This window comes from Mus caroli, chromosome 4, assembly GCF_900094665.2.
Source record: "Mus caroli chromosome 4, CAROLI_EIJ_v1.1, whole genome shotgun sequence".
NCBI classification, from domain to species: Eukaryota; Metazoa; Chordata; class Mammalia; order Rodentia; family Muridae; genus Mus; species Mus caroli.
Window position 1 is genome coordinate 108196242 of NC_034573.1, and position 12358 is coordinate 108208599.

The 12358-nt window shown below is 46.0% G+C and overlaps 1 protein-coding gene across 1 annotated transcript; it reads right to left on the bottom strand.

The window, feature by feature from the left end:
- Window positions 1-2660: 2660 nt before the first annotated feature.
- Window positions 2661-11322, bottom strand: Klf17 (Kruppel like factor 17). Its single transcript, XM_021160755.1, has 3 exons — window positions 11157-11322; window positions 5147-5945; window positions 2661-4130 (listed from the first exon to the last, which is right to left on the bottom strand). The coding sequence occupies exons 1-3, from the start codon at window positions 11199-11201 to the stop codon at window positions 3949-3951; spliced, it is 1026 nt and encodes a 341-aa protein (XP_021016414.1). The 5' UTR covers window positions 11202-11322; the 3' UTR covers window positions 2661-3948.
- Window positions 11323-12358: the final 1036 nt, after the last annotated feature.

The following is a 12358-nucleotide window of genomic DNA, read 5'->3' on the forward strand; positions in this document are numbered from 1 at the left end:
GGGGGGGGAGTATGGGGGACTTTGGGATAGCATTGGAAATGTAATTGAGGAAAATACATAATAAAAAAATTGTGAAAAAAAAAAGAAAATATCTAATAAATAAAAAGCAAAAAAAGATGTAAAAAAAAGTGTAAGATGTTGACTCAATTCCCTCCCTGAATGGCTAGCCTGGGCAATTTAAGGAGCCTGTTTCAGAATTTGAAAAGTAAAAAGCTGGGGATATGGCTCAACAAGGGAGTACTTGCTATCCTACGCCAGTATTGAAAATTTAAAAAGAACTTAGCATACCTCAAAGTTCAATAAAGTAAATTCCATGCTATCCAAGTGTGGCAGTGCATGCCTGTAATCTCAGCACTCTGGAGGCTGAAGCAGGAGGATTACCTCAAATTCAAAGCCAAACTATCCAGTTCTAGACCAGGCTGGACTACACAGTTAGACCATCACCCTCCTAGAAAGACAGACTTTGAACTTAGTGTCCCTCTTACTCATGAGCGCTTAAGCCTGTACCTCTTCCTCCTCCCCCAGACAGGTGTCACATAGCCCAGGAGGGTTTCAAACTATGTAACCAAGGATGACTTCAGACCCCTGGCCATCCTCCTCTCACTTGCTCAATGGCTGGGATCACAGGTATGTGTCACCACATCCTGTTTCAAACATGATGTCGCCTTACTTTTCTATTGCTGTGATAAAACATTGTGACCAAGAGAGCATATTCAAGAAAGCATTTAATTTGGGTTTCATAGGTCCAGAGGGCCCATGTCTACAGGAGGCAGAGGAGAGAAATCACATTGGGAATGGTGTGGACATTTGACACCTCGAAGCCCACCTGAGTGACACATCTTCAACAAAGTTATGAAGGGACCCTAGCCAGCTTGACCATTGCAAACATGGCTCTGGGAGGCCTTGCTCTTCTCCCCCATCCCTTCCGCCTTGCTAAAAACCTTTAGATGGAATCCCTAATGTTAGACACCAAGGTCTATCCCCTTATTTGGTCACTTCCTCCTGAGGCTGACTACAAAGATCCAGAATCAAATATTGAATTCCAGCAACCAAAAGCTCCTTTGGCTTACCTAGTTAATATGCCCAATCAGAGTTAAACATCTCGTCCTAACAGAGTTCTCCCTTTTACCTTTATAAACTCCTTTGTCTGTGGGCCTTGTTTGTCTTCTATCCAGAGGTAGTCCTTTGTCTCATCCCCCGTCCCCTCCACAAATACCCCTCCCTCCCCTCTCCCTTGCCTCTTTTCTCCCTTCCCCCTCTTCGTCTATCTCTTTTGTCTTTGTCCTTTATCTCTGCCCTCTGGAGCAAATAAATCTTTGTGTTGGTCTTAGGGTATCTTGAGCAAACTCTGAGGCTCCTTACAAGTTATACCCCTCAATCCTTCCCAAACAGTTCCACCAACTGGGGACCAAGCATCCAAGCATTTGAGCCTGTGGGTACCATTCTCATTCAGACCAAAGGAAGAAAGTGACAATGTGACAAAAAAAAAAAAATCCAGACTTTAAGACAAAAATCTTTGTATTAAAATTTATTGGAGCTCAGACAGAGTAAAACCAGTAAAGTCATATAAAACTAACCACTGCATTGTTTAGGGATGGGTTCACATATGATGACAATAGTAACAGTTACCAAAATCCAAAAGTGGTTTCATCTCTGGAGGCTCAGAAACTCAAATGACTTAAAGTGGCAAGTATGTTGTATCATATGTATGACTGGTCACACCAAGCTAGTTCACAGCATTTTCTAACAGCTCTTTCAGTAGCTCTGACTTCTACAGGCAGGGATCTGCTCTGGTCACCGTTTATCTCCAGTTCACTCTTAGCAAGTGTTGCTATCAGGAGAGCTCTCATCTTGCAGCCTAACAACCCTGTCTGTTGGTCTCATACATGGTCATGGGGAAGATGGAGACCAGTTCTGGCCCATTGTTTCCACAGATGGCTTGCCCTCCAAGAATAGACTGGTCAATGGGAACAAGAGGTTTCAGGTATCCCTAACCTCAGTTGTCTGGAGCTCAACACAGAGGAGCCCTTCTTAATTTTTAAATTGTCAGAATGGCTGCCCACAGTTGCTTTGCCTAGTGACCCAGTCAGTGGCCATGCAGAACAGAGCCAGCAGAGCCAAGGCTGTTGGGGGCTTGCCCAGAGCCTCAGGGTAAGTCTGAGCTTATAACAGAGCATCTGGAGTCTGACTGCACTTAACATATTCAAAGTTTTCCCCGTGGTCTTTTCTGCTCCTTAACAGTCAGGGTGACTTTGCCTCTAACCCCCCAGTGCAGAGCTCAACCAAGAACACAAGGACATGTCCAGAGAATGAGGCAGGCTGAGTCCTTTGGGTTTGACTATGACATACCTTTGAGGTCTTTTGTTCCTAGTATATCCTTTAGCTGTCCCTCAGCCCCTCAGGTCCTGTGTTGTGGAGGCTTGTGAGCTGACTCTGGAGAACTTGCCAGGGGCCACTGTACCTAGCTAGGCCTAACATGGTCCCTTAAGCCTAAGATGGCATCACCTTCCTATAGTCGGTACAGGACTGGACCTAAGTCTATAGACTATCTTTAGAAGGTGCCAGGTATTAAGGAAGAGACCCACTTTGTAGAGCAGACACGATACCTGAGATCTGACTCTGCCACTGGCTTGGGCATGACCAAGTTCCTTCTCACTTCCTTTTCTTTTTTTTCTCCCTTCTTTTCAATTTAATCTTTGAGCCCCCACAGGGTTCTTTATGTTAGCTTAATGCTCGGTAAAATGGTCAAGTTTATACAATAAGTTCTAGATGACCAGGATAGCTACTGCCCCTCAAAACCAGAAAGCCAGGCAGGAGAGGCAACCTGAAGCCAGCTGGGTGGTTTAACTCCAGAACTTTCCAGGCAAATACAGGAAGGCTGCTAGTCAGCCTAGGCTACATACTATAACCTGTATCAAAGGTGCTTGCTGCCAAGGCTGACAGCCTGAGTTCAATCCCAGGGACCTACACTAAAGATCATGGACTCTAAGTTGTCTCTGACCTCTGCACATGTGTGTATAATGACAATCTGCCACCTGAAGTTACTGAGGGGGTTTGTCCTCAACCCTCCTATTCCCCAGGCCATCTTAAATGGCCTATACACTTTTATTTGGGATATTCAAAGCCAAGGTATAGGAAGGAAGTCAAATGAAAGGGAAAGAATGGGAAGTGGCCCAAGGCTACAGTTCCAAGATGGCCAACCTTGAAGATGCAGGCATGTTTGCTGGCTGTGTAGCAGGTCTCCCCAGATTGTGCTGTCAGCGATACGATGTCTTGCAACAATTCATGGAGGTTGGGGGGAGAGATTTGCTGCCTGCCTCTCTCCCATCTCCCATTCATATTAGTCTCCTCACAAGGCTTGGTTTGGGTGACCCCATGAAATGCCTGATGCCATGTCTTGAAACGGGCATTCTATCCCAAGAGTGGAGGGAAGAGACCAACTCTGGGCATGCGGACAGTGAAGGCCAGAGAGAATCTGAGGTAAGACACATTGTATATCCAGAATGTTCCAGCACTAAGATGTAAAAAGCACAGAGTTCAAAGACCTTTCCCATGGTCTGGCCCTGGAACCTGGAAGGCCCAGGGAGAGAACATGGGGTTTTGTGAAACAGTCATGAGAGAGTCACACTTGGGGTTGACAGGAGATAAAAGCTTTCTAGTAAAATCCTATCTCTGGCTCTGCCTTCTCAGCTGGAAGAAGTCAGTAATCTCTGAGAGGGAAGGGTACCAGATTTTGAGAAACACATGGTGACATCCAGAGCTTCGTGTGGGCTTCCCCCACCACTTCCTGTCTCCATCCGAACCTTCACCTTCCCAGAGATGATCTTGTCTTGGGCAACTGAATCTTGGGTTAGAGACTACAGGAAAGAGCTGAAGCTCCCGAGCAGGAGCAAGAGGACTGTCTGTCTCATCTGTCTGTCCATTGTTGGCTTGAGGCTGCAGGAAGTCTTACTTGGGCAGATGCGTTCTTTTGTGCTGCCTGAGATGGTCAGATCTCATGAACTCTCGATCGCACTCATCGCATTTATGTGGTCGGTATCTGGTATGGATCCGTTTGTGTCGTCCAAGCTCATCAGAGCGGAAGAACTTCCACGTACAGCCGTTCCAGTCACATGCGAAGGGCTTCACACCTGGGGAGGGGAGGGGCCGGGAAGAGCTAAATTAGGTAGAAAAAGCCACAGGGTGGGAAAGGGAGACCAGTGGAAGGTAAAGGCCGCTAGATGAGACTGCAGGCTGGTGGGTCAGGAAGGCTTGGCTCCAAGCTTGGAAAAGAAAGAAAGTCCTAAGCAACTGCAAATCAATGGTCCCACGGGGGTGGGTAGAGCTTGACAGCTGGCTCAGGAGTTAAAGTGTTGTGGGTTTGGTCTAATGCTGCTTGTATTATGTTAATCCAGGACCCGAAAACTTCATGAGAATCCACACATCTGCAGTAAGACACCGAGGAAATCCTACCCCCCAGTTGGTTTTGATTGGTATATAAAGTTGCTGGCAGCTAATGGCTGGGCAGAGAGACAGAGGCAGGACTTTCAGAATTCCCAGGCAAGGGACCAAAGGAGGAGAAGAAATCAGCCATGCCAAGAGAAGAAAAAGAGGAGACACCATGTGGGACCGAGCATAGCTGCCATGCAGGAGCTAGGGGATGTACCTGAGAGGGCCGCACAGCTGCATCTGGGGCAGCCAAGATGGAATATACGTTCTAGTAATAACTTGGGACTATCAGAAGGAGGTAGACTGGCCACATGAAGGTTTAGGAAGTGGCCCAACCATTGAGCTGTTTAAGGCATATAAAAATATAAAGGCTGTATGTCTTTCACTCGGGAACCGAGAACATTAGGGTGGGTGTCAAGGAGCACCACCACTGGCAGTGTCAACTGAGTAGCATTAACAGTTAAAAGTACTTGTTGCTCTTGCTGGACCAATGTTCGACTCCCAGCACCAACATATGGTGGCTCACAGCCATCTATAATTCCAGTTTCATCCAGGAGATCCAAACCTTCTTCTGGTCTCTGTGGGCCCCTGGCATGCACATGGTACAGAGACATTCATAAAAGCAAAAACACGCACTCACATAATAAAATACATCTATGAGCAGTTTAGAGAGAACTAAGATCCCTCCATCCCTTTCTCCACCCAACACCTCATTCACCTGTGTGTTTGCGTTGGTGACTCACAAGGTGAGAGCGCTTGGTATAAGATTTTCCACAGCTGTTATATGTGCAGACGTAAGGCCTTGAAACTGGGGACCGTCTCCCGGTTGCCCCTCCTGAAGTACTGGGGCTCTCTGCCCCCTGTGGAGCAGGTGTGGGCGGCTCACGTACGAAAGGTTCTTCCTGGGTATTTGACTCAGTCACAAGTGAATCTTGGGAGTCTACAGGTAGCAGTTGCTGGAACCTAGCTGGGCGCATCTCAGGATTGCAGGGATTTATGGAGTGCAACATCTGATCCATAAACGGAGCCACAGCATGGGTCCCAGTGGAAGCCATGCCTGGGACCAACAATATTCCATGTTTTAAAGAGCCCGTGGTGGCAGGTACTGTTGGAGGGATAGGATAAGGCATTGCTGGGGCACTGCTATGGGCCATCATTGAGATTCCACGGGAACTTGGCAGGCCACCGTGAGGCATTAGATTCTCACTGAAGGAAATGGTCACTCCCAGAGTACTTGAACCTGCGACTGACATCATGTGGGATCCCCTCCCAATCGATCTCTGACAATAATTCTGGAAAGGTATAGGAGCCAGCTGGGAGGGGCACCTCACACCATGCTCAGGCAGCGACCTAATGAGCTGTGATTCCCATTCTCTCTCATTGCATCTGAGCTCCTCAGCTGATGCCATATAGGACCTCATCATCTCTGGTAAGTATTGAGTGGCCGGTGGCTGATGAAATCCGCTGTTTCCAGAAGACACAGGCACATTCGACACTGGCACCAACATCTTATTATCCTATAAGAAAAGCCATGTGAGAACAAACTCCCCTTTGCTCCACTTCTAAGCTCCACACATTTCTTACCCCGACCCCCAGGACAGGCCAATGGTTAACTGACCATGGCTTGCCACAAGGAGCTTGACAGGCTGAGACTACAGTCTGCTCTGTATTCTCAACCTCAGGTTGGCTGAGACTGTGTAGCCCAGGGTGTTGCCTACTTTGAGTAATCCTCCTGCCTCATCCTGCTGCTAAGTGCTAAGGTTTACAGGCATGAGTTACCATACAATGGTTCACTCACCAAGAGACCTTGTTGGTTTTGCTTATATAGCCATTGTCGTATTTGGATCTTTGGAGGTAGCGAATAAGAGATGCTTTTATTATTATTGAGCCTGGCTCTACATGGATTGGAACTGAGTTTGTGTGGCAAAGGCTTGATCCATAGAAGTACCTTCCTAGCTCTGGTCTTAATCTACGCATTCTGGTGTAAGCTGTAAACAGGCAGCTTAGCTCCATAGTCAAACAAAATTCTAATAAAATGATGAGCTGTCCCAGTGCCATAACACTGGTAAACAACCAAAACTAGCCCCTGTCTCAAACAGCTGGAAGGCAAGGAATAACATGCAATATTGTCCTTTGACCTCCTCATGCATGCTTATATTCACATAGAAAAGCGCATACATGATACGCACACAAATAAAATCTCTTAGCTGGGTGTGTTGGGACACGCCCGTCTTTAATGTCAGCATTCAGGAGGCAGAGGCAGGCAGATCTCTGCATTCCAGGATAGCCAGGGTTACAGAAAGAAACCTTGTCTCCACAACAACAAAACAAAAACAAACAAAAAACCCACAGGGCTGGAGAGATGGCTCAGTGGTTAAGAGCACTGACTGTTCTTCCAGAGATCCTGAGTTCAATTCCTAGCAACCACATGGTGGCTCACAACCATCTATAATGGAATCCAATGCTCTCTTCTGGTGTGTCTGAAGAGAGAGACAGTGTGTTCACGTACATAAAATCAAAATAAAATAAAATAAAACAAAGAAAAGAAAACCTCTTTTCCTGCAGGTAGGTTCTAGGGATCAAACTCAGGTCCCTAGGCTTGGCAGCAAGCACCTTTACCTGCTGAGCCATCCCACCAGACCTAGTGTGTATTTGAGTAAATACAGGCCATGTCTAATTGTTAAGCACTGTTTCATTAACGGTGAGTGGAATGAGTGTGGATTTTTTATGCATGTGAAGTTTTGTTTTTGACAATTCTAAATACTAATGGCTGGATACATTTAAATTAAACTACAAGTTGTTAGATAACAGACTGTAGTAGACATCAGAGAATACTAATATGGTCATTAGTCAGTTGTGTTACATTAAAATTTTTTAAGAGAATTCCATTGTTAGCACACTCCTATCCTAACAGAACTTTAATAAGGTGTATCTGGGGCTCCTGAGCTCTGAGAGGGCCATATCCAGACTTGGGTCTGTGTTTGATAGACCAGCTTGGTCTACAAAGTGAGTTCTAGGACAAGTTAGGCATTTCACAAAGAGAACCCTGGGTTAAGAGAGACCAACAGGAAGAAAAGTCCTATATTTTATCAAGATGAAGCAGTACGTGCCTGCAGTCAGTTTACTCTTAACCTGGGCTCCATGGTATAAACAGAGTTGCAGGGTGGGAGCCTGTCTCAAAGAACAAAGCAAAAATCCCATCTCAAATCCCATAGCAAAGCCAACTACAAAGACAGAAATTCAGCCCCAGATTAACAACGTGGCAAAGTCATTGCTCTTTACCTGCCCTGCAAACATTGCTTTTCAAGACAAGGTTCCTCTGTGTAGCCTGGCTGTTCTGAATCTCTACCACGCTGGCCTTGAACTCAGATATCCACCTGCCTCTGCCTCCTGCCTATGGGGTCTCTAGAGGCTGAAATGAAGACGCACAATCAAAAGTATATTACTTGCTGGGCATGGTTGTGCACACCTTTAATCTCATTGTACGGGAGACAGAGGCAGGCAGATAGCTGTGAGGCCAGCCTGGTCTACAAAGGAAATGAATTCCAGGATAGCCAAGGCTAGACAGAGAAACCCTTCTGGAAAGAAAAAAGGATATTACTGTAACTAAACAACATTTAATACTGAGATCTAGGTTAGAAATATAAAGATAGGGAGCTGGAGAGATGTCTCAGAGGTTAAGAGCACTGACTGCTCTTCCAGAGGTCCTCAGTTCAGTTTCCAGCAACCACATGGTGGCTCACAACCATCTGTAATGAGATCTGACGCCCTCTTCTGGTGTGTCTGAGACAGCAACAGTGTCAGAGACCGCTTCAGCTACATACATAAAATAAATAAATGTTTAAAAAATATATAAAGATCATAAACCTGAAATTTATATAATACTATATATAAAGCATAATGTCACGACACCAATTGTACTTTTGAACTTAAGCAGCGTACATCAATATCCCTGAAAACCATGAAGAAAATAGTTACAGAATATATACAAAAGAAATTGTTACTAATTTTAACAGTACAGAATTAGTATTTTGGCAAGCTGGGTACAGGGATACATGGCAAGCAGATCTGTGTGTGAGTTAAGGGTCAGCCTGGTTTTCTTTTTCTTTTTCTTTGCAAAAGTAGCAAGGTAATTTAATTCACAGTGAAGCACCGGTACAGAATAGAGGGTTCTATTGTTATGACTGACAGCTGTGAGGGAGGGTACTCAGATCCTGACTTGTCTGGGGCTTTCTTTTGTGGGGTCAAGAGAAGGAGGAATCTGGTTATTAAGGGGGTCTAGTGAGAGTGTTTCTCTGTGTTGATCAATAGATAAGATCTTTGTTTGAAATATTTTTATTAGGTATTTTCCTCATTTACATTTCCAATGCTATCCCAAAAGTCCCCCATTCCCTCCCCACCCACTCCCACTTTTTGGCCCTGGCATTCCCCTGTACTGGGGCATATAAAGTTTGCAAGTCCAATGGGCCTCTCTTAGGGATCTGCAACCCTATAGGTGGAACCACATTATGAACTAACCAGTACCCCGGAGCTCTTGACTCTAGCTGCATATATATCAGCCTGGTTTTCATAGTAAATTCCAGACCAGTAAGGGGCTAGAGATTCTAAAAAATAATTTTTTGGCTATGGAGGCACATTTGTAGACTTTAGAGGGGAACACGGACATGAAACATACCCTTAAGTTAAGTTAGTTAAGGACTTAGTGGTATTTTTTAAGGTTGCTGAAGGAAGGGGAGTCATTTGTATAAATTGTACTGGCAAATTATTCATAATTTACTAAATAACCCCAAGACCTACAGGCATCTAGGAAAACCCAGTGGGTTCCTAAAAATATAAGGAACAAGACACGAGCATTGAAACCCAATGTGCATGAGAGCAGGAATCGGAGGTGGTATGAGGGGCATATGGGATGAATGTGCTCAATATGCATTATACATGTGTAAAATACACCATTGCACGGCGAACAGCCAAGATAGATCAGAGTAGACTTGTGCCTGACTTGGAGTAAGACTTTCGGGAAGGCTGGGTGTTGGGGTGCAGGCGTTTAATCTCAGCACTCATGAGACAGAGCCGCACATGTTCTGTGAGTTATGAGGCTAGCCTGGTCTACATAATGAATTCCAGGATAGCCAGCCTTTGTAGAGACTGTCTTAACAAGTTTTTGGAGGATTACTTCCAGGGCACCTGGCCTCTTCCCATCAGGAGTGGCCCTCTATTTCCCAAATACCTTCCACCAGTCCTCGATCCGGTTCCAAAATAACTCCCCATGTTCAGATTCTCCTTCTGCACGGTAGGGCTCACTATTTGAACCCTCACCTAGATTGTCACAATAGCTTTCTAATTATTACCTTCAAGTGAGCCTCCCTATTTAAGAGCACGTTTGGAGGCGGGGTTGAGTTAGAGGCTTTAATATTTCTGTTATTAAAAACAGATGTGGTGCCAGGCAGTGGTAGCACATGCCTGTAATCCCAGCACTTGGAAGGCAGAGGCAGGATTTCTGAGTTTGAGGCCAGCCTGGTCTACAGAGTGAGTTCCAGGACAGCCAGAGTTTTTAGACAGGGTTTCTCTGTGTAGCCCTGGCTGTTCTGGAACTCACTCTGTAGACCAGGCTGGCCTCGAACTCAGAAACCCACCTCCCTCATGCCTCCCAAGTGCTGGGATTAAAGGCGTGTGCCACCGCCTGGTGACACACCTTTAATCCCACCAAAAATTAAACTGGACATAATGGTACACCTTTAATCCCAGCACTTGGAAGGCAGAGGCAAGCCAGTCTCTGAGCTTGAGGCTAGTCTGGTCTACATAGCCCAAAACAAGAGGACTACCTAGAGACCTGGTCTCAAAATAAGGAAATAAAATAATTAAATTTTTTAAAAAATGGCATGGTGACTCACACTTTTAATCCCAACACTCTGGAAGCACAGGCAGGTAGACCTGAGTTTGAGGCCAGCCTGGTCTACAGAGAAAGTTCCAAGACAGCCAGGGCTACACAGAGAAAGCATCTTTCAACCTCCCCCTACCCAACTCCCCAAAACTACCAGTGGAGTCTGACAAAGGATTCAAATAAATTTCCTCCTCAACGGCAGGACACAAATCTGTCCCTACAATTGCTCTCGGATCCCTGGTCTACCGAGAGTTGAGAGTTCTAGGGCAGCCAGGGCTACACAGAGTCACCAATTTTTTTTTTTTTTTTTTTTTTTTTTTTGACTTTTTCAGGACTTCTCACCATATTCCAGCTCCTAAAGTGTCATTTTCNTCTGTGTAGCCCTGGCTGTCCTGGAACTCACTCTGTAGACCAGGCTGGCCTCGAACTCAGAAATTCGCCTGCCTCTGCCTCCCAAGTACTGGGATTAAAGAGTGTGCCAACACTGCCCAGCAACACCATCTTTAAACTCCCCTCCTCCTTCCGAAAAAAAAAAAAAAAAACCAAGAACTATCAGTTGAGTTTGGCAAAAGGCTCCAATTAGTAAATTTTCTCTCTCCACCCCTCACATGGTGGTATACAGACTCCTCTCTATAAAGTTCAGCCGAATCCTTCCCCCTCTCCACCCAACACAGACTCTAACGCTTGCCTTAAAAACATACTTGACTAACTAAACAAGCCTCCCTTGGGCTGTGCCCTCTCTCCCTCTCTCCCTCCCCCCACCCCCACCCCTCATCAGCTTCACCCTATCCCCACCCTCCATTCTCCAGCAACACCTGCGCCACCCTAGGGTGGACCGGAGACTTACCATGGGAGGCTGGTGCATAGCCTGCTCCTTATTGTCCTGCTCCATGCCGGCTGAGATCCAAGTTGAGAACAAACGGGAGGCTGCCAGGCCCTTACACCGTCACAGGCGTGGGTCCCAACACTACTACGCCATAATCCCACAATGGCTGCGTGGAGTTTTTATTTGCCTCTGAGCACTGGGCGGAGTCAAGGCCACACCCACCCACCCAGTCCCCTCCCAACTCAGCATCCATGCAATCCCATAACTCTGTAGGCCTTATGCCTGCAGGGTCCGGGAAACCACTGAACGTTAGCACTCCCCCCCCATTTTTTATTGGTTATTATTTTATTTTTTGACATTTCAAATGTTATTCCCCCTTCCCAGTTTCCCCTCCACAAACCCCCTATCCCCTACCCCGCCTCCGCCCTTCTCTACCTAGACACTCTAACCTACAGTTTTGAGCAACTGTTTGACAGAAAGGGGTGTCGGGGAAACCGCGATCTGAGACTTCAGTCAAGCCAGTCTCTCTGATCTCAGTGGAGAAACAGAAAAAAAGCTTGATGACACAGGAAGGGTGCACAGCCTCTGAGGACAGAAGAGACGCCATAATCCCTCCAGACCAACACAATAGGTTTTCATGGGGCAGGATCGATGATTCCTGCTAAGGAGGAGCACCTCTGTCCTTCCTCCATGCAAAGTGAAGCCCAGATGCCCACACCGTACAATTTAGGCATCCCACAGTATTAACCATACCCGGTGTGGGGGCACTGATTCTCTGTAACTCCAGTTCTAGGAGATTGAACACCTTCCTTTGATTGCCTTGGGTACCAGGCATGAACACGGTGAACATGCAGGCATGTAGGCAAAGCACTCATACCATAAAAATAAATGTTAAAAGGAATTATTTATTTTGGAGAGAAATAAGGCAAGCAGACAGGTCTCTGAATTCAAGACCATCCTGATCTATATATTGAGTTCCTGAATGGGCAGACTCCATCTCAAAATTAAAATGAAGTTAGTAATATAATATACCTTTGAATCTGGGCATAGGTGGCACACATTTGTAATCCCAGGGTAAAGACAGGAGGATGCTGAGTACAGGAACAGTCTTGGCAGTGAGGACAGTAAGACTTGGTCCTGCAAAAACAACCAGCCAAAAAAACAAGCAAACCACTAGCAAAATAAAAGTGTGTGTGTGTGTGTGTGTGTGTGTGTGTGTGTGT